The 22,272-nt window shown below is 45.5% G+C and overlaps 1 protein-coding gene across 2 annotated transcripts in view; it reads left to right on the top strand.

The window, feature by feature from the left end:
• LOC137384248 (ras-related protein Rab-40B) overlaps positions 1 to 22,272 on the top strand; it is a 164,334-nt gene that overhangs the window by 121,673 nt on the left and 20,389 nt on the right. The window contains exons 4-5 of one of the 2 annotated variants that reach the window (XM_068057988.1): positions 5,312 to 5,389; positions 21,936 to 22,158. In XM_068057988.1, the coding sequence (XP_067914089.1) occupies positions 5,312 to 5,389; positions 21,936 to 22,158 (301 nt within the window). The remainder of the gene's footprint in view (positions 1 to 5,311; positions 5,390 to 21,935; positions 22,159 to 22,272) is intronic. The other variant, XM_068057989.1, reaches the window with a different exon arrangement.

Here is a 22,272-nt window from a genome sequence, read left to right as displayed (position 1 = left end):
CATGAAGGAGAGTATTAACCTTAAATTAATGGATGTTTGTAACAGTTTCTAATGAAATTGCCTGTGTCTTTGCCTATAAATTAGATTCCTTAAGTGTTTGAAATGTTTGTATTGTGTTTGTAAATCTTGGTGCTTTTATCAATTGAGCCAGTGTTTCTTTGCCATTTTAAATTACATTTTATGCGGAGCACTGCAAAATACAATGTGCACAGAATTCTAATATATTAGCAGTGTATTTTGTTAGTCCATCGCCCACATAGTGCATCTTAAATATATTTTTACCTGCTCCAAAGAAAAGAAATTCAGCCTGTCTCTATTTTTAAACAGTATTTTGCATTCCATTTTAGGAAATATTTGACAACAGATGTAGTAAACCATGAGGTAACAGACTTCAGGAGGACATAGACTGGTAAAATGAGCAGACACTTGGCAGATGACATTTAATACAGAGAAGTGTGAAGTAAGACATTTTGGGCGGAAGAATGAGGAGAGGAAATGAGAACTAAAGGGTGCAATGTTAAAGTGGGTGCAGGAACAGAGAGACCTGTAGGTATATGAAGGAGCAGAACAAGTTGAGAAGGCTGTTTTTTAAAAAAGTGGGATCCTTGGCTTTATTAATAGAGTACAAAAGCAAAGATGTTGTGCGAAGCCTTTATAAAACACTGGTTAGGCCTCAGCTGGAGTATTGTATTCAGTTCGAGGCACCACACTTGAGAGAAGATATCAAGGCCTTTGAGAAGGTGCAGAAGAGGTTCACAAGAATGGTACCAGGGATGAGGGACTTCAATTATGTTGAGAGGCCGGAAAAGCTTGTGTTGCTTTCCTTCGGGCAGAGAAAGTTTGAGGAGATTTGAGGGGTTCAAAATCATGAAGGGTTTTGATAGAGTAAATGAGGAGGAACCATTTCCAATAGTAGGAGGATCCGTAACCAGAGGATAAAAGCAAAATACTGCAGATGTTGGAAATCTGAGAAAAAAAAAAGTGCTGGAAATACTCAGCAGGTCTGGCAGCATCATTGGAGAGAGAAGCAGAGTTAATGTTTCAGGTCAGTGACCTTTCATCAGAACTGTCAAAGGTTAGAAATGTAATAGATTTTAAGCAAATAAAGCGGGGGTGGGGGAAAAAAATAACAAAAGGGAAAGTGTTGATAGGACAGAGGACCGGAGAGATTAACTGACAGGGAGGTCATGAGGCAAAGAGTGTGCTTATGGTGTGGTGAAAGACAAAGCGTTCGTGCAGAGAGGGTGTTAAATGACAGAATAATGAACAGCCCTAGCCAAAAGCACAAACATGAAAAAAAAATGTGGGCAGGCACATGGCTAAAAAAAAGAATGATGAAACAAACGAAACTAAAATTAAAAATAAATAAGGGCCAGTCATTCTCTGAAATTATTGAACTCAATGTTCAGTCTGGTCAACTGTAGCGTGCCTAATCGGTAAATGAGGTGCTGTTCCTCGAGCTTGCATTATTACACCTCCTGCAATTGGAAGGGAAGGGGACGAGCTGTCGGGGGTAATGGAGGAGTGGACCAGGATGTTGTAGGGGGAACGTCGTTGTGAAGGGATCGTTCCCTCCGCAACACTCCATTAATCCCGACATCTCATCCCCTTCCCACAGCACCTTCCCTTCCAGTCACAGGAGGTGTAATACCTGCCCTTTTACCTCCTCTCTTCTCATTATCCAGGGCCCAAAACACTCTTTTCAGGTGAAGCAGCGATTTACTTGTACTTTCAATTTAGTATACTGTATTCACTGCTAACAATGCGGTCTCCTCTACATTGGGGAGACCAAACGCAGATTGAGTGACCGATTTGCGGAACACCTCCGCTCAGTCCGAAAACATGACCCTGAGCTTCCTATCGCTTGCCATTTCAACACACCCCGCCTGCTCTCCTGCCCACATCTCTGTCCTGGGCTTGCTGCAGTGTTCCAGTGAACATCAACGCGAGCTCGAGGAACAGCGCCTCATTTACCGATTAGGCACGCTACAGCTGACTGGACTGAACATTGAGTTCAATAATTTCAGAGAATGACTGGCCCATTTTTATTTTTTTTAAATTTTATTTTAGTTTGTTATTTTTTTACCATGTGCCTGCCTACTTTTTTTTTTCATGTTTGTCCTTTTGGCTAGGGCTGTTCATTCTGTCATTTAACACCCTCTCTGCATGAATGCTTTGTCTTTCAACACACCTTTAGCACACCCTTTGCCCCATGACCTCCTTGTCAATTAATTTCTCGGCCCTCTGTGCTTTCAACACCTCCCCTTTTGTTCTCTTTTCCCCCACCCCTGCTTTATTTGCATAAAACCTATTACATTTCTAACCTTTGCCAGTTCTGATGAAAGGTCACTGACCTGAAACGTTAACTCTGCTTCTCTCTCCATAGATAATGCCAGGCCTGCTGAGTATTTCCAGTAACCAGAGGACACTGGTTTAGGGTGATTGGCAAAAGAATCAATGGTGACATGAGGAAACACTTTTTTTATGCAGTGAGTTGTTATGATCTGGAATGCACTGCCTGAAAGGGTGATGGAAGTAGATTCAATAGTAACGTTTGAAAGCAAATTGAATAAATATTTGAAGGAAAAATTTACAGGAATATAGGAAAAGAGAAGTGGAGTAGGACTAATTGGATTACTCTACTGAAGAGCCGGCATAGGCACCATGGATTGATTGGCCTTCTTCCATGCTTTATCATTTTATGGTTCTAACATTAGCAAGGACCAAATGCAGAACATTGCTCCTTTTTTATTACTTTTCTCATTCATGCAAAATACAATGCGTTCTTACAGCCAGAATAATTTGTGTGCTCTTGGTCATTGTTATTATTTTTGCCATATTAGCTATTCAGAGGCATAATTTGGATTGCACAGGCTAGAAAATGTGTGTTTTTCTTTGTTTTGGGCTTGGATGGGATACCTGTGTTGTCTTGCTGCTCCGTCTAGCAGCCGGGCTAAGAACTGTGACAAGCAAGTATGAATGACCAGCACCAGGGAGAATAAAGATAGAATCCTATTGCATGGCACCTATATTTCATGGATTGTTTAATTTGCTTGCATATGTGGAAAGAGTTGAGAAAGAAACTGTAAACGAATTTAAAAGGGACTATTAATAAGAGATAAAAATATATGGCAAAACAAAGAACCTGGTTGGGAGTTGAGCCACTGGGCGATTTCATATCATAATTTCTCTATCACGAGGGACAAAGTATTTGACAAACTAATGGGACTAAAGGCAGACAAGTTGCCAGGACCTGATGGCCTGCATCCAAGGGTTTTAAAGGAAGTGGCTGCAGAGAGAGTGGAGGCATTGGTCGAAATACTCCAGAACTCACTGGATTCCGGGAGGGTCCCAGCGAATTGGAAAACCGCTAATGTGATGCCCCTGTTCAAGAAGAGAGGGGGACAAAAAGCAGGAAACTATAGGCCAGTCAGCCTAACATCGGTCGTTGGTAAAATGCTACAGTCCATTATTAAGGAAGAAATAGCAGAACATTTAGAAAAGCTTAATGCAATCAAACAGAGTGAACATGGTTTTGTGAAAGGGAAATCATGTTTGACAAATTTGCTTGAGTTCTTTGAGGATATAACAAGCAGAGTTGTTAAAGGGGAACCAGTAGATGTAGTGTATTTGGATTTCCAGAAGGCATTCGATAAGGTGCCACATAAAAGATTATTGCACAAGATAGGAGCTCACGGTATTGAGGGTAATGTAATGGCATGGATTGAGGATTGGTTAACTCACAGAAGACAGAGAGTCAGGATTAATGGGTCTTTTTCAGGTTGGAAAGACGTAACTAGTGGAGTGCCACAAGGATCAGTCCTAGGGTCTCAATTATTTACGATCAATATTAATGACTTGGAGGAGGGGGCAGAGTGTAATATATCCAAATTTGCTGACAATACAAAAATAGGTGGGAGGGCATGTTGTGATGAGGACATAAGGAATCTGCAAGGCGATATAGATAGATTGAGTGAGTGGACAAAAACTTGGCAGATGGAGTTTAATGTAGGAAAGTGTGAGGTCATGCACTTTGGTAGGAAGAATCAAAAGGCAGACTATTATTTAATGGAGAGAGTCTCCAAAAAAGGTGCAGCACAGAGGGATCTGGGTGTTCTTGTGGATGAAACGTTAGCATGCAGGTGCAGCAAAAATTTAAGAAGGCAAATGGAATTTTGGCCTTTATTGCGACGCGGTTGGAGTTTAAAAGTAGGGAAGTCTTGTTACAACTGTACATGGCGTTGGTGAGGCCGCACCTGGAGTACTGTGGGGAGTTCTGGTCCCCGTATTTAAGAAATGATATATTGGCATTGGAAGCAGTTCAAAAGAGATTCACTAGGCTGATTCCTGGGATGAAGGGGTTGACTTATCAAGAACGGCTAAACAGGTTAGGCTTTTATTCATCAGAGTTTAGAAGAATGAGGGGTGATCTTTTTGAAAAGTACAAGATTCTGAGTGGGCTTGACGGGGTAGATGTTGAGAAGATGTTTCCACTAGTGGTGGAATCTCGAACTAGGGGACATAGTTACAGAATAAGGGGACACTCATTTAAAACTGAGATATGAAGGAATTTCCTCTTGTGAATGTCTGGAATTCTCTACCCCAGAGAGTTGTGGAGGCTAGACCACTGGAAGTATTTAAAGAGGAGGTAGATAAATCTTTGAAATATCGGGGAGTTGAGGGCTATGAGGAGCTATCACGAAAGAGGAGTTGAGGTCTGGGGCAGATCTGCCATGATATTGAATGGCGGGGCAGGCTTGAGGGGCTGAATGGCCTAATCCAGCTCCTATTTCCTATGTTATTATGTTCATATGTTGATGAAATATGATTAAAGATGATTGCTGATACCTCTGCCAATAGACACATTCATTGTAAAATTATTACATTGTTGTCAAGCAACAACAAATCTCAAAAGGGGTTTCTGTACTAAAAGGCAGATACACAAGTAATTCGATATTTAATTTGCGTATATTTGCAGTTGAGGACATAATAAAGATATTGAGAAAGGAAACGAGAAAGTAATAAAAACAAGTGCTGTTAATAAGGAATAACAGTATAGCTAAGGCAAAGGAGTTTGAGAAGCAGGAAGAAACAAAAGAATAGAAAGGTGGAAAGTTAAAACCAGTAAAAGGAGTAATGAATAGGAAAAAGATCTGTGAAAGAAGGTATGGGAGTACATTTCTAAGTGAAAAAGGATAGGCACTGATAGCCGGAAAGTTAAGAGAATGTCTTGTTGTAAAATTTTCTTTGGTGAATTGCAAGACATTTAGTAAACAACTGAATTTATACAAGCTTTCTTTGAAATTCATAGGGTGTGATCTTGGTCTACGATATTACAAATCGCTGGTCATTTGATGGTATCGACAGATGGATCAAGGAGATAGATGAGGTAAGGTACATTTCAAATCTAGTGGTTTGTGAGTGATGGTGACTGACTCGGTGCCGAGGTAGAAGGGAGTCCATGTTATTGGAATTTCTGTTGGAGACAAATTAGTCTGTTTCTGTTCTGATTTAAATTGTAAAAGGCAATTTGTGATTTTTAACAATATTTTCATGGTGCATTAAACTGTAATACAGAAGTTATTGTTGTGCTGGATTAGTTCAAATAGGATTCTATTAGTAAAGTAATGTATTGGTGAAAAAAAGAAATTGAAAGACAAGCTAATAGAAAAGGAAGGTGAATGACAATAGTAGTAATGCTGACAACAGATTAGTTAACCTGTACTGTGATATATTTTGTGTTGGGTATTTGTGAAACTTGATTCCACCAGCACCACTTGGCTCCAGACCTCAGTGCACCCTTGGTCCTTAAATGGACAGAAGAGCTGAGTTCCAGAGGTGAGGTGTGAGTGACTGTCCTTGACATCAAGGCAGCATTTGACCATGTGTGGCATTTTTTGTTTCATTCATGGGATGTGGGCGACGCTGGCCAGGCCAGCATTTATTGCCCATCCCTAATTACCCTTGAGAAGGTGGTGGTGAGCTGCCGCCTTGAACCACTGCAGTCCATTTGGGGTAGGTATACCCACAGCGCTGTTGGGAAGGGAGTTCCAGGATTTTGACCCAGCGACAGTGAAGGAATGGTGATATAGTTCCAAGTCAGGATGGCGTGTGACTTGGAGGGGAACTTGCAGGTGGTGGTGTTCCCATGTATTTGCTGCCCTTGTCCTTCTTGTTGGTAGAGGTCACTGGTTTGGAAGGTGCTGTCTAAGGAGCCTTGGTGTATCCTGTAGATGGTACACACTGCTGCCACTGTGCGTTGATGGTGGAGGGAGTGCATGTTTGTAGATGGGGTGCCAATCAAGCGGGCTGCTTTGTCCTGGATGGTGTCGAGCTTCTTGAGTGTTGTTGGTGCTGCACCCATCCAGGCAAGTGGAGAGTATTCCATCACACTCCTGATTTGTGCCTTGTAGATGGTGGACAGGGTTTGGGGAGTCAGGAGGTGAGTTACCCGCCTCAGGATTCCTAATCTCTGACCTGCTCTTGTAGCCACGGTATTTATATGGCTCCTCCAGTTCAGTTTCTGGTCAATGGTAGCCCCTAGGATGTTGATAGTGGGGGATTCAGCGATGGTAATGCTGTTGAATGTCAAGGGGAGATGGTTGGATTCTCTCTTGTTGGAGATGGTCATTGCCTGGCACTTGTGTGGTGCAAATGTTACTTGCCACTTATCAGCCCAAGCCTGGATATTGTCCAGGTCTTGCTGCATTTCTACACGTACTGCTTCAGTATCTGAGGAGTCACAAATGTTGCTGAACATTGTGCAATCATCAGCGAACATCCCCACATCTGACCTTATGATTGAAGGAAGGTCATTGATGAAGCAGCTGAAGATGGTTGGGCCTAGGACACTACCCTGAGGAACTCCTGCAGTGATGTCCTGGAGCTCATATGATTGACCTCCAACAACCACAACCATCTTCCTTTGTGCTAGGTATGACTCCAGCCAGCGGAGGGTTTTCACCCTGATTCCCATTGACCTCAGTTTTGCTAGGGCTCCTTGATGCCATACTCGGTCAAATGCTGCCTTGATGTCAAGGGCAGTCACTCTCACCTCACCTCTTGAGTTCAGCTCTTTTGTCCATGTTTGAACCAAGGCTGTAATGAGGTCAAGAGCTGAGTGGCCCTGGCGGAACCCAAACTGAGCGTCACTGAGCAGGTTATTGCTGAGCAAGTGCTGCTTGATGGCACTGTTGATGACACCTTCCATCAGTTTATTGATGATTGAGAGTAGGCTGATGGGGCGGTAATTGGCCGGGTTGGACTTGTCCTGCTGTTTGTGTACAGGACATACCTGGGCAATTTTCCACATTGCAGGATAGATGCCAGTGTTGTAGCTGTACTGGAACAGCTTGGCTAGGGGCGCAGCAAGTTCTGGAGCACAGGTCTTCAGTACTATTGCCGGAATATTGTCAGGGCCCATAGTTTTTGCAGTATCCAGTGCCTTCAGTCGTTTTTTGATATCACGCAGAGTGAATCGAATTGGCTGAAGTCTGGCATCTGTGATGCTGGTGCTTCAGGAGGAGGCCGAGATGGATCATCAACTCGGCACTTCTGGCTGAAGATTGTTCCAAAAGCTTCAGCTTTATCTTTCGCACTGATGTGCTGGGCTGCCCCATCATTGAGGATGGGGATATTTGTGCAGCCACCTCCTCCAGTTAGTTGTTTAATTGTCCACCACCATTCACGGCTGGATGTGGCAGGACTGCAGAGCTTAGATCTGATCCGTTGGTTATGGGATCGCTTAGCTCTGTCTATCATGCTGCTTATGCAGTTTGGCACACAGATAGTCCTGTGTTGTAGCTTCACCAGGTTGACACCTCATTTTGAGGTATGCCTGGTGCTGCTCCTGGCATGCCCTCCTGCACTCTTCATTGAACCAGGGTTGGTCTCCTGGCTTGATGGTAATGGTAGAGTGGGGGATATGCCGGGCCATGAGGTTACAGATTGTGGTTGAGTACAATTCTGCTGCTGCTGATGGCCCACAGCGCCTCATGGATGCCCAGTTTTGCATTGCTAGATGTGTTTGAAATCATTTAGCACGGTGATAGTGCCACACAACACGATGGACGGTATCCTTAATGTGAAGGCGGGAATCCGTCTCCACAGGGACTGTGCAGTGGTCACACCTACCAATACAGTCATGGACAGAAGCATTTGCAGCAGGCAGATTGGTGAGGATGAGGTCTAGTATGTTTTTCCCTCTTGATTCCCCCACCACCTGCCGCAGACCCAGTCTAGCAGCTATGTCCTTTCGGACTCGGCCAGCTCGGTCAGTAGTGGTGCTACCGAGCCACTCTTGGTGATGGACATTGAAGTCCCCCACCCAGAGTACATTTTGTGCCCTTGCCACCCTCAGTGCACCCTCCAAGTGGTGTTCAACATGGTGGAGTACTGAGTCATCAGCTGAGGGAGGGTGGTAGGTGGTAATCAGTAGGAGGTTACCTTGCCCATGTTTGACCTCATGCCATGAGACTTCATGGGGTCTGGAGTCCATGTTGAGGACTCCCAGGACAACTCCCTCCCTACTGTATACCACTGTGCCACCACCTCTGGTGGGTCTGTCCTGCCGGTGGGACAGGACATACCTGGGGATGGTGATGCCAGTGTCTGGGACATTGTCTGTAAGGTATGATTCTGTGAGTATGACTGTGTCAGGCTGTTGCTTGACTAATCTGTGGGACAGCTCTCCCAAGTTTGGCACAAACCCCCAGATGTTAGTAAGGAGGACTTTGCAGGGTCGACAGGGCTGGGTTTGCCGTTGTCGTTTCCGGTGCCTAGTTCGATGCCGGGTGGTCCGTCCGGTTTCATTCCTTTTTATTGACTTTGTAGCTACAACTGAGTGGCATGCCGGGCCATTTCAGAGGGCATGTAAGAGTTAACCACATTGCTGTGGGTCTGGAGTCACATGTAAGGACAGCAGCCCAGGTAAGGATGGCAGATTTCCTTCCCTAAAGGACATTAGTGAACCAGATGGGTTTTTACAACAATTGACAATGGTTTCATGGCCATCATTAGACTAGCTTTTAATTCCAGATTTATTAATTAAATTCTAATTCCACCTTCTGCAGTGGTGGGATTCGAACCCATGTCCCCAGAGAAATACCCTGTGTCTCTGGGTTATTAGTCCAGTGATAATACCACTATGCCACCGCCTACCCATGAAAGAGCCCTGGTAAAATTGAAAAAGAAATCCACTGACTGGAGTCAGACTTAGCACAAAGGAAGATGGTTGTGGTTTTTAAAAATTCTTTCATGGGATGTGGGCGTCGCTGGCAAGGCCAGCATTTATTTCCCATCCCTAATTGCCCGTGAACTGAGTGGCTTGCCAGGCTATTTCAAAGGGCATTTAAGAGTCAATGATATTGCTGTGGGTCTGGAGTCGCATGTAGGTCAGATCAGGTAAAGATGGCAGATTTCCTTCCGTAAAGGACATTAGTGAACCAGATGTCAATTGTTGTAAAAACACAATGGTTTCATGATCACCATGAAACTAGCTTTTTAATTCCAGGTTTCTTAATTGAAGTCAAATTTCACCATCTGCCATGGTGAGATTTGAACCCATGTCCCCAGAGTTTTAACCTGGGCTCTGGATTACTATTCTTGTGTCATTACCACAACATCACTGCCTCCCCTCGATGCTATTCATAACAGCCCTGGACATCGCTGCAGGAGTGTCTCTGGGTGGTGTCCTAGGCCCAACCACCTTCACCCTCTTCATCAGTGACCTTCGCTCCAACCTAAGATCAGAAGAGAGGATGTTTGCTGTTGATTGCATGGTGTTCAGTTCCATTTGTAGTTCTTCAGATAATGAAGCAGTTCATGCTTGCATGCAGCAAGACCTGGACAACATTCAGGCTTGGACTGATAAATGGCAAGTATCATTCATACCACACAAGTGTCAGGCAATGACTATCTCCAACATGAGAGTCTAACCACCTTCCCTTGATATGCAATGGCATTACCATCACCCGAGTGTAGGTAGGTGGTAGGGGGATTAAGGGAAGGTGGGGATGTGAGAGGGTAATGGGATTAATGTAGGATTAGTATAAATGGGTGGTTGATGGTCGGCACAGACTCGGTGGGCCGAAGGGCCTGTTTCAGTGCTGTATCTCTAAATAAAATAAAATAAAAATAAAAATCCTCCACCATCAATATCCTGGGGGGTGGGGGTCACATAACTAAACTTAACTGGATGACCCACATAAATACTGTGGCTACAGCAAGTCAAAGGCTGGTTACTCTGTCATGAGTGACTTCCCAAAGCCTTTCTAAGGCACAAGTCAGGAGTGTGATCCAATACACTCCATTTCCCTACATGAGTGCAGCTCCAATAACACTCAAGGAGCTCGGCACTATCCAAGACAAAGCAGCCTGCTTGATTGGCATCCCATCCACCATCTTAAACATTCACTCCCTCCAGCACCGGTGCACTTTGGCTGCAGTGTGTGCCATCTAAAAGATGCACTGCAGTAACTCGCCAAAGCTTCATGAACAGCATCTCCCAAACCCAAGACATGTATCACCAGAAGGAGAGGACGCATGGGAACAGCACCGCCTGCAAGTTCCCCTCTAAATCTCACACCATCTTGGCTTGGAAACATATTGCCATTCCTTCATTGTCGCTCGGTCAAAATCCTAGAGCTCTGTCCCTGACAATACTGTGGGAGTATCTTCACCACACAGACTGCGGTGGTTAAGAAGGCAGCTCACCATCACCTTTTTGAGGACGATTAGGGATGGGCAATAAATGCTGGCCTTGTCAGTGACACTCCCATCCTGTGAATGAATTTTTTAAAAATTACCTTTGGTAGAGCAGTACAAACATGCTGGTGCATGCAGCGGTAGAACACGGTTGCTGCTGTTTCATCATCAGCATGTTCTTGGCTCTGTTCTGGAGAAGAACCAACAGGAAACTGATCTAATAGGAATTAGTGCACTTTGCTGCAACGTTTTGAGAGTAGGTGTCGAAACAGGTTAACCTCTGATCTTTTCAACAAAGTGCACAGTGTCAGACAACTGAAAAGCAAAGGGTGGGAGGGAATAAAAGGAGAGTTCGTATGTAAAAATAATCCAGCACAGGTGAACTTTAAATTTGTGGGTTTTATTTTAATTAGACATGGGCGTTTCTATTAAAATGACATCCTGCTGATTTTTTTTTTACAATTTTAGAGATTTCTAATTGGCCTGATGTGATTGTGATTTCCTTTGTTCACATCATTGTGTAGTCTAGTGTTTGATTTGTAAAATATTCTTAATCCAATTTTGCTGTTTCTCTCTCTCTCTCTCTCTCTTTCTGTGTATGTCTCTCCCCACTTGCACACCTGCGGACCCCACAAACCCCCTCAAAGCCAACAACTCATATCGCGTTGGTACATGTGTGAGGTAGAACAGTGTCAGCAGCTTTTACTTTCAAGACTGTATAAGGACTCAATAACAGAATTTTCCACACTCATATATGAGATACTGAGACAGAGGGCTGAATTTTCATGTCCCGCCAGGGGCAGAAATGGAGGCGGGCGGGGGCCGAAAATACAGGTGCCATCCAACGTGGTGGTTTCCCATTGCCATTCCTGGCACCAGCGAGTTTCGCTTGGGCGGGTGGTGGCCATCCTGATTCATGAACAGTGCCAGTTAATATTGTTAAAGAGCACTTTAAGGGCCATGTTCTGATTTTGACAGGGGCGCAAAGGCTGCACATGCTGTTTGAGGCAGACACAGTAGGAAACCAGTCATGGCCATCCCAGGGAAATGAGGTGGGCTCTATGAACAGCGCAGAAGGGTCTTGGCCATTGGCACTCAGGTGCCATCGGGAGGTTCAGGGGGTTGTCGCTCTATTGGTATTGCAGGGCTTAGGAGAGGGCAAAGCTTTCAAACACTATTGGGAGCGACCTGAACACAAGGAAGGCAGTAGCTGGCAATGGGGGCACAACTCTTGTATTTTGGATCCAGTGGTGATGAACTACACCCTCCACAGGAAGGGCATCGCCCTGGACATCAGGAGGGCAGAGGAGCGGGACGAGGTGCAAGACGGCAACAGAGGGCATACCCTCAACATAGGATCTACCAGCAAAGAAGGAGCTACTTGAGATGACCGAGAGCCAGTGCCACAGGAGACTGCAACTCTCCAGACAGGCAGAGATTTGTGTCCTTGTTGCCAAAGACCTTGCAGTGTTTATAGAGTCATAGAGTCTACAGCATAGAAACAGGCCCACCGCATCCATGCCGACCACAATGCCTATCTATACTAATCCCACCAGCCTACATTAATTCCATATCCCTCTATGCCTTGCTCATTCAAGTACCTGTCCAGATGCCTCTTAAATGTTGCTACTGTTCCTGCCTCCACCACCTCCTCAGGCAGCTCATTTCAGATACCCACTATTCTTTGTGTGAAAAATTTACCCCTTTGATCCCCTTTAAACCTCCTCCCTCTCACCTTAAGTCTATGCCCTCTAGTTTTAGTCAGCCCTACCATTGGAAACAGACTCCGACTATCTACCCTATCTATGCCTCTTATAATTTTATATACCTCTATCATGTCCCCTCTCAGCCTCCTTCGCCCAAGGAAAACAGACTCAGCCTATCCAATCTGTGTTTATAACTCAAGTCCTCCAAACAAGGCAACATCCTTGTGAATCTTTTCTGCACCCACTCTAGCTTAATCACATCTTTCCTGTAGTGCGGCGACCAGAACGGCACACAGTACTCCAAATGCGCCCTAACCAACGTTATGTACAACTGTAACATGATGTCCCAACTCTTGTACTCAATGCCTCGGCTGATGAAGGCAAGCATGCCATACGCTGCCTTCACCACCCTGTCTACCTGTCTTGCCACTTTCAGGGAACTATGTACTTGCACCCCAAGGTCTCTCTGCTCAAGAACACTCCCCAGGGCCCTGCCATTCACTGTCTATGTCCTACCCTGGTTTAACTTCCCAAAATGCGTCATTTCGCACTTGTCTGTGTTAAATTCCATTTGCCAATCCCTTGCCCGCTTTCCCAGTTGATCTATATCCTGTTGTAACCTTAGACAACCTTCTTCACTGTTCACTATACCACCAATTTTGATGTCATCTGCAAACTTACTAATCATGCCCCCTACATTCACATCCAAGTCATTAATATATATGACAAACAACAGAGGGCCTAGCACCGATCCCTGCGGCACACCACTGGTCACCGGCCTCCAAACTGAATAACAACCCTCCACTACCACCCTCTGCCTCCTATCACCAAGCCAATTTTGTATCCAGTTGGCTAGCTCACCCTGGATCCCATGTGTTTGAACCTTCTGGACCAGCCTACCATGCGGGACCTTGTCAAAGGCCTTGCTAAAGTCCATGTAGACAACCTCCATCGCCCTTCCCTCATCAATCTTCTTGGTCACCTCCTCGAAAAACTCAATCAAATTCGTGAGCCATGATTTCCCACGCACAAAGCCATGCTGACTATCCCTAATCAGACTATGCCTTTCCAAATGCATATAAATCCTGTCTCTCAGAATCCCTTCCAATAACTTTCCCACCACTGATGTAAGGCTCACCGGCCTGTAGTTCCCTGGCTTATCCCTGCTGCCCTTCTTAAATAAAGGCACAAGATTAGCTATCCTCCAGTCTTCCAGTACCTCACCTGTGGCTAACGATGATACAAAAATCTCTGCCAGGGTCCCAGCAATCTCCTCCTTTGCCTCCCGTTTCTCGTCATGTCCTCCCAGTAGCAGTCAAAGTCACAATAACCTTGAACTTCTTGGCTTCTGGCTCCTTCCAAGGATCATCTGCGGACTTTGATGGAATCTCACCAACAGCTACAAACCATTGCAACTTGCAGGTCATTGATGCCCTCTTTGCAAGAGCTGGACGGTACATTCAATTCCAGACAGCCACAGTCTCGCAGACACAGAGGGCAGTTGGTTTTGTCTCCATCGCTGGATTCCCAATTGCTTGCACCCATGTGACCAGCCAGTCAGATTCATCAACTGGAAGAGCTTCCACTCCATCAACATTCAGCAGGTCTGCGACTACAAGGGCTTCCTCCAGGTGTGTGTTTCCTTTCCTGGCAGCTGCCATGACTCTTTTTGATCCTCTGGTAGTACAGGCTGCTGTAGCTCTTGACTCCACCCCCCAAATGCTGTGGATGGATTCTAGGGGACAAGGGATATCCTTGAAGAGATGGCTAGTTACCCCCCTACAAGAGCCAGAGACAGGCACAGAAGCGATTGAGCAGGCCATTAGGCTCCTGAAGATGGGGTTCGGGTGCCTGGTCTGGTTGGGTGTCACCCTGCAATACATTCCTGCAGGGGTTGTTGTGGTTTGCTGCGCCCTCCATAACATGGCTCTCGAGAAATTTGTGGACCTTGAGGAGGGTGAAATTCTGGAAGGACACAACTCATCGGAGGAAGAAGAGGAGTGGGGGCTTATGCAGAACACTGAGGTGCCCCAGCTGCACAGGGAGGTAGGCGAGCCCGGCGTGGGGCTCAATTTGTCTCATCGGGATCATTTCATCTGCACCCCTCTGACCCAGGAGCAACAGCATGGTCTGGAACTTACTCTGAGCTGTCTGTGCTAACACTTCCATTGAACACACAATCTATCGTCTTTGTCATGGAAGTGCTAGTTGCAGGGGCAGCCTCTGTCACTGGGCCCTGTGCACAGATGCTCCCTCTGTCGGAGGGGTAAGGAGGCTGATGATGATGATGGCACCCTCATCCTCCTTGGTGAGTGCCTCAGTCTGTGGCTGGTGCGCTGGATGGCTAGAGGGGAGCATTAGCTGGGGCACAACTGGCATTCTCTCCAGACATTCCTGCACCATCAGCACCACTGAATGCATCCCGTGAATGTTCTTGCAGGCACTCCAAGTGCTGCTGCATGTGGCTATCCATGAGATTGGCCACTCGCTCAATGGAAGAGTTCATGCATTCGAAGCCCTGAGCTATGGTGGTGCTCGTGAGCTGTTTGGACCCCTCCATTCTGCCTTAGGGAACTTTGACATGCAGAAGCACGTCTATTGCTGCTGGTCTAGGTAGAGCCTCCTTTCCTGTGACTCCTGAGGCCCTGCATCTGTGCCCAATCTGTCTTCTATCCTCCTAAGGTGACTGTCCACAGCTGCCTCTGCTTCTGGCACCTCTTCCTGCACAGTAGTGCTGTGCTCATCACCCAGTACCACACTGTCTAGTTGTGCACAAGACCCACCAAGGTGACTGTATCTGCGCTGATGTAAGGTGTGACGGTGCCTCTTTGGAGCTCTGATATTGCTGTGCTTGGCCTGGTGATGGTGAGGGAGTTGGTATCATTGCCTCAATGTCTGCATCTCTGGGAGACACAAGAAGACATCATGAGAATGAGCCTTGAAAAGCAGAAAGCAGTGCTGAGGTTCCCAGTTCAACTTAGTCTTCGGCATGCTGTCATTCGGAGTGGAGTGCAATGCACCCCCTTAATGAAAGCATTGCACTGTCTAATCACCATCTCCACCACGGATGTCCATTTTACCTTGCCCAGCTTCCTCGTGGTCTGTTACCCTGAAAAAGTCCATGGCTTCCTCCTCCATGGCGCTGATGACATAAAGGTAGGAATTCCCTCCTCCCGTCTGGGCCCTCTTGCAAGGCATTATGAGTCTGTTTCTCCTGTATGGACAAAAGAGAATGTGATGAGGCATTGCTGGCCTCTATGGCCAATGCCAGATGCTCCAATTAATTAAAAGCTGCATGTTTCAGTGCTGGCAGGTCCTCAGCAGCACTATAGCTCTGAACCATTTTGAGGAGTCAGTAATTTCCCTGGGCGCACACTCTTCCCATGTTCAGGAGCAGCATGCGGCCTCAGGCTCTTGAGCTGGTGTGACTGCTGGAGAGTGAATACCCAGAGGCCTGTTCTGAGAGTTCTGGGTTGTGCCCACCTTGCCAGAGCATACCAGGTCATAAAGCCTCTTCCTACACTGGATCCAGTTTCTGCACACCATGCTCCTTCTGTTGACTGTGAGCTGTCTCTATCCAGGCCTGCTTGACCTGGGTCAGTGGCTTCCGCTGCCACCCTGCGGGAAAAGGACCTCCTTCACGGCCTCAGAGGACCTCCAGGCCATATCCGTAAATCAAGAAGCTGCCCTGCTTCACGTTCCAGGCCTCTGCCTCTCCTGAGACATTCTATGATTCAATGATTCTATGATCTTCCCAACTGAAAGTAAAGCAGTGAAATGGCTGCCATGGTCTCTTTAAATTGTGCCCGCACTTGAATAATCCTGCCTCTGTGGCTGCTAATAGGCTGCCAAACCCATCACCAGGCCAATTAATGGGGGGAACAGTGATGGGTTTGGGACCCGGAAGAAAAATCCTGCCCAGAGTCTAGTTCTCTCTTCCCTGCCACCATTCCCAAGCCTTTACTATCATCAAACTAGGATTAACTAACTTGGAACAAATTGGGCTGGATTTTGTTCCCAGGCCGGGGTCGGGTTCCGTGGCAGGGAGGGTGGGGGCAGAAGAATCTGAGCGGCAGCGGCAACCACAGAATCCGACACCAGGATTGCTGGATCGGATCTTCTCGGGGGCGGGATAGGCTGACGTCTGCCTTCTTGCTAGAGGCCAAATAAGGGCCTCTTTCTGCCACTACTGGGCCCTCCCTGCAGTCTTGGGGGGGTGGGTTCCTCCTTCCTGGGAAATTCGTGGCCCATGGAGGATTCCTCCCCCCCCCGCCCAACTGGGAACCACTTACCCCTCGGGATAACCCTCCCCCTGGACTGAATGCTTATCCCCCAACTCCCCTCGCCGGTGCCTTCCCGACCGGCCCCGCTGACTCCGCCTCACCTACCTCGGGCCTGGGGTTCCAATGCTGGGCCTGGGTCCAAGGCCTCTGCAGTACCAGCAGTGGCCACTGCTCCTGGTAGCGCTGCCAATACTGTTGAGCTGCTGGCCCTGTAATTGGCCAACAGCTCTGGGGGTGGCATCCCCATTCCTATTGAGTGTTAAAGGGACAGGGACCCCACCTCCTTAAACTTTGACCCCAGAAGACCAGAGGATCGCTCCAGGGGTCAGAAAAAATGTAGAGGCGAGGATCCCCTCGTAGTTTTGGCCCTGTGCTGGGAGCCCCACATTGCTTATTCTTGCAGATGGTCCTGCTGAGTGCAAGACGAAAAGCTTCGACAACATGTCTCTATTTTCAGTTTAATTTACTTTAATCCTAAAAATTAAATGGGACACATTGGAGCATTTCCTCCTTAGTTATTGTCACAACAATGAGTTGTTAGTCCGACAAGCTTTATTTATTGACTAATAGCATTAGATTTCTGTAACTGTTCCACAGTGTTATATTAAATGACAAGATGATATGGAATTAATACAATCTAGTTCGCAGGCATGGAGTGATCGCTTTCAGTTCTCCGCTAACTGCATGTCTATGAACGTCTGACTGACCCTGAGAGCACTGTGACCCCAAGGGAACCACACATCCTGTGGTTCCAAGGCATCGAGCAACCAGCTCCAGCCCTCCAAGCCGTTTGTGCGACTGCTTAGCTCCTGCCCACCCCGAGAATGCTCTGCCTGGGTCAGGAGGAACAGGTTCTATTTTTATACTTGGCCTATGCCCACGTGTTATGCAGTTGCATGTTTAGCTGAGGCTGTATTTTTAGGTGTTTCCCTTGCTTATAATCTTTTTGGCCTTTAACTCTGAACTACAAGCTTTGGTTATAATACAGTAAGTTCATTGGTCCTACCCTTCCCTTGCAGGTTAGTCTATCAGAGATGTACAAGGGAACTTATGTGTGGATGCAGAAGATGTGGGCAGGGTTTTTAATGGGTTTCTTGTCTCTGTCTTCACAAAGGAGAAGGTTGATGTAGATATTGTAGTTAAAGAGGAGGAGTGTGAAATATAAGATACGATAAGCATAATGAGAGAGGAAGTACTGGAGGGTCTGACATCCTTGAAAGTGGATAAATCGCCAGGGCTGGGTGGATTGCATCCCAGGTTGTTAAAGGAGCCCACCTTGGTTATTCTTGCGGATGCGCTGAGGATTATCTTCAAATCCTCACTGGATACGGGCGAGATGACAGAAGATTGGAGGTCTGCAAATTATAACCATCGTTTAAAAAGGGTGCGAGGGATAGGCCAAATAATTATAGGCCGGTCAGTCTGACCTTGGTGGTGGGTAAATCAATGGAAACAATTCTGAAGGCCGGGATAAACTACCACTTAGAAAGGCATGGATTAATCAGGGATAGTCAGCATGGATTTGTTACAGGAAGGTCACATCTTACTTACTTGATTGAGTTTTTTGAGGAAGTAACAAGAAGGATTGATGAGGGTAGTACAGTGGATGTGGTCTGCATGGATTTTAGTAAGGCATTTGACAAAGTCCCGCATGGCAGACTGGCCAGTAAATGAAAGCCCATGGGATACAGGGGAATGTGGCAGGTTGGATTCAGAATTGTCAGTGATGGGAAACAAAGGGTAGTAGTCAACGGATGTTTTTGCGAATGGAAAGCTGTTTCCAGTGGTGTTCCAAAGGGTTTAGTGTTGGGTCACTTGCTGTTTGTGGTATATATTAATGATTTGGACTGAAATGTGGGAGGCATGATTGGAAAATTTGCCGACGACACAAAAATTGGCCGTGTAGTTGATAGTGAAGAGGATAGCTGCAGACTCCAGAAAGATATCAATGGTTTGGTTGAGTGTGCGGAAAAATGGCAAATGGAATTCAATCCAGAGAAGTGTGAGGTAATGCATTTGGGGAGGGCAAACAAAGCAAGGACTACATAATAAATGGCAGGATATTGAGAGGGGTAGAAGAAGTGAGAGACCTTGGAGTGCATGTCCACAGGTCCCTGAAAGTGGCAGGACAGGTAGATAGAGTGGTGAAGAAGGCAAATAGAATGCTCTCTTTTATTGGCCGAGGTATAGAATTCAAAAGCAGGGATGTAATGCTGGAACTGTTTAAAACGCTGGTTAGGCCACAGCTGGAGTATTGCGTACAGTTCTGGTCACCGCATTACAGGAAGGACATAATTGCTCTGGAGAGAGTACAGAGGAGATGTACAAGACTGTTGCCAGGGCTTGAAAGTTGCAGCTATGAGGAAAGATTGGATAGGCCAGGGTTGTTTTCTTTCGAACGGAGGAGGCTGAGAGGTGACTTAAGTGAGGTGTACAAAATTATGAGGGGCCTAGATAGAGTTTCCCGTAGCGGAGAGGTCACTTACCAGGGGTCATGGATTTAAGGTGGTAGATAGAAGGATTAGAGGGGACATGAGGAAAAACTTTTTCACCCAGAGGGTGGTGGATGTGTGGAATTCACTGCCAGGAATGGTGGTGGAGGCAGAAACCCTCAACTCATTTAAAAGGCACCTGGACATGAACTGACATGCTGTAACCTGCGAGGCTATGGACCAGGTGCTAGAAGGTGGGAATAGATTGGGCGGCTTTTTTTTTGGCCGGCACGGACACAATGGGCTGAATGACCTCCTTCTGTGCCGTAATTTTTCTATGGTTCTATGATCTTTTACTGTGGTATATGGTATCTTAGCAATGCTTCTCTTATCAGAGTATGAGCCTTTTTATCAAGCTGGATGTTTATATCAATCTGTGTCCTTGTGTTTCCAAACTGTCTGTTGCTAATGCATCGAGACAAGATTTAAGTTCCCCTTTCCTATCTTTGCTGTAACACTTGCTGTGATACCATGACCATTTAAATTGTCTTGAAGCATTCCAAGAGGACACACATGAGTATATTTACCAAAAATTAGAGAAAGAAAACACACCACTGTGCTGGTGGATGTTTAAAGATCTGTTATATTGTATAAAGCTATATAATTCCTGTTTAATCACAGTTGCTACATTTAATTTGGAGACTTTTGCCAAACTTGATTACAATTTAAAATTTGAAAATATGACATCTGTTGAATCCGATCTATAAATCTCCCCTCTAAATTCAATGAAAAAAGGGGTAAAATAATATTGAAAACTATCTAGGTTGGATATTACCTGTGACACAGTTTGTGTTTATTACAGCAGGAGTTTGAATTATAGGCTCTATCCTTTTAGGCTCACTAATACAATCAGTAATATCCCAAGATATATAGAGGAAATCTTAGATAATTTGAAACAAAATATACCTTGTTTCCAAGGGCAAGCATCATTCCTGGACTTTAAAAACTAGAAAATTTGTGTGGAGGTTTAGAAACATTTATGGCTTTGTCCACAATTCGCAACTGGATGTGACAGGACTGCAGAGCTTTGATCTGATGTGTTAATTGTGGGATTGCTTAGCATGCTGCTTCCACTGTTTATCATGCATGTAGTCCTGTGCTTCACCAGGTTGGCACCTCATTTTTATATATGCCTGGTGCTGCTCCTGGCATGCTCTGCTGCACTCTTCATTGAGTCAAGGTTGGTCCCCTGGCTTGATGGTAATGGTAGAGTGAGGAATGTGCCAGGCCTTGAGAGATTGTGGTGGAATACAATTCTAATGCAGCTGATGGCCCACAGTGCCTCTTTGAGTTGCTAGATCTTTGCTGAAACTATCCCATTTAGTACAGTGGTACTGCTACACAACATGATGGAGTGCAAAGACACAAGGACTGTGCAGTAGTCACTCCTACCAATACTGTCGTGGATAGATGCATCTGTGACAGGTAGTTACTTGATTATTCAGTGGAGATAGATATCCCAATTTTGGCACAAGTCCCCAGCTGTTACTCAGAAGAACTGTCACGTCCAAATCCAGTGTCTCAATCAATGCCAGGTAGATGTCTGGTTTTGTTCTTATACATTGTTGTAGTGGTTTGGTATAGAAAGAAAATCATAGAAATTTACAGCACAGAAGGAGGCCATTCAGCCCATCGTGTCAGTGCTGCTATCCAGCCTATTCCCACTTTCCAGCTCTTGGTCCGTAGCCCTGTAGGTTATGGCACTTCACATGCATGTCCATACTTTTAAAATGTGAAGTGTGTTTCTGCCTCTAACATCTTTTCAGACAGTGAGCTCTAGATCTCCACTACCCTCTGGGTGAAAACATTTCTCAACTCCCCTATAATTCTTCTCCCAATTACTTTGAACTGTGCCACTGGTTATTGACGTCTCTGCTAAGGGAAATAGGTCTTTCCTATTCACTCTATCTCGGCCCCTCGTATTTTATACACTTCAATTAAAATCTTCCTTCAGCCTCCTTTGCTCCAAGGGAAAACAACTGCAGTCCACTCAATTATTCCTCATAGCTAAAAATTCTCCAGTCTTGACATATGTGGGAAAGATAAGTTGGCCAGGCCCACTTCAAGTCATAGGATTCAACCTTAGAATAGCATTAGGCAGGGAAGTCAACAGCGATAACAAAAACAAGAAATGCTGGATTCACTCAGCAGGTCTGGCAGCATCTGTAGAAAGAGAAGCAGAGTTAACGTTTCGGGTCAGTGACCCTTCTTCGGAACTGACAAAGTCAACAGCGATACGTGGACAGCAAAAATATTGGTGCAACTTTGGGATATACACTTTTGCAAAATTCTCTCTTTCTTATATATTAGGACATAGTCAATACTGAAGACTACAACAAAATACAGGGCACCTTTTCTGGTCTTCATATTGCGAAAAGGATATAGTAACTATAACTGACTGACTTGCTAGATGATTTCAGAGGGCAGTTGAAAATCAACCACAATGCTGTGGCTGTAGAGTCACATATAGGCTAGATCAGGTAAGGACGTCATATTTCTTTACCTAAAGGACGTTAGTGAACTAGACGGTTTTTACAACAACCAGTGGTTACATGGTCACCATTACTGATGCTCACTTTTTATTACAGATTTATTTGATTAACTGAATATAAATTCCCCAGCTGCCGTGGTGGGATTTGAACTCACATCTTTGGATCATTTGTCCATGCTTCTGGATTACTAGTCATTTAACATAACTACTATTCTACTTTTCTGGTTCTTATTACATTGTCCTTTTCTTCCTTCCTCAGCATGCCCCAGGTGTGCCTAAGATCCTGGTTGGGAATCGTCTTCACTTGGCTTTTAAGCGGCAGGTGTCTACAGAACAGGCTCAGGCTTATGCTGAACGGCAAGGCATGACATTCTTTGAAGTTAGCCCTTTGTGCAACTTTAACATCATTGAGTCATTCACAGAACTGGCAAGGATTGTGCTAATGAGGCATGGAATGGACAGGCTCTGGAGACCAAACCGAGGTAGGTTTTTTGTTTTCTTTATGCTGTTCAGTTGGAGAAATTTATTTTTCTTTCAAAAATTACAAGATCTGGAGGGTCAGTACCAAAGTGAAACTATTTTAAAATCTGAACATA

The sequence above is a fragment of the Heterodontus francisci genome, chromosome 26, assembly GCF_036365525.1.
Source record: "Heterodontus francisci isolate sHetFra1 chromosome 26, sHetFra1.hap1, whole genome shotgun sequence".
Taxonomy (NCBI): domain Eukaryota; kingdom Metazoa; phylum Chordata; class Chondrichthyes; order Heterodontiformes; family Heterodontidae; genus Heterodontus; species Heterodontus francisci.
The sequence above is the reverse complement of the archived record's forward strand: the minus strand, read 5'-3'. Positions and strand labels throughout refer to the sequence as shown.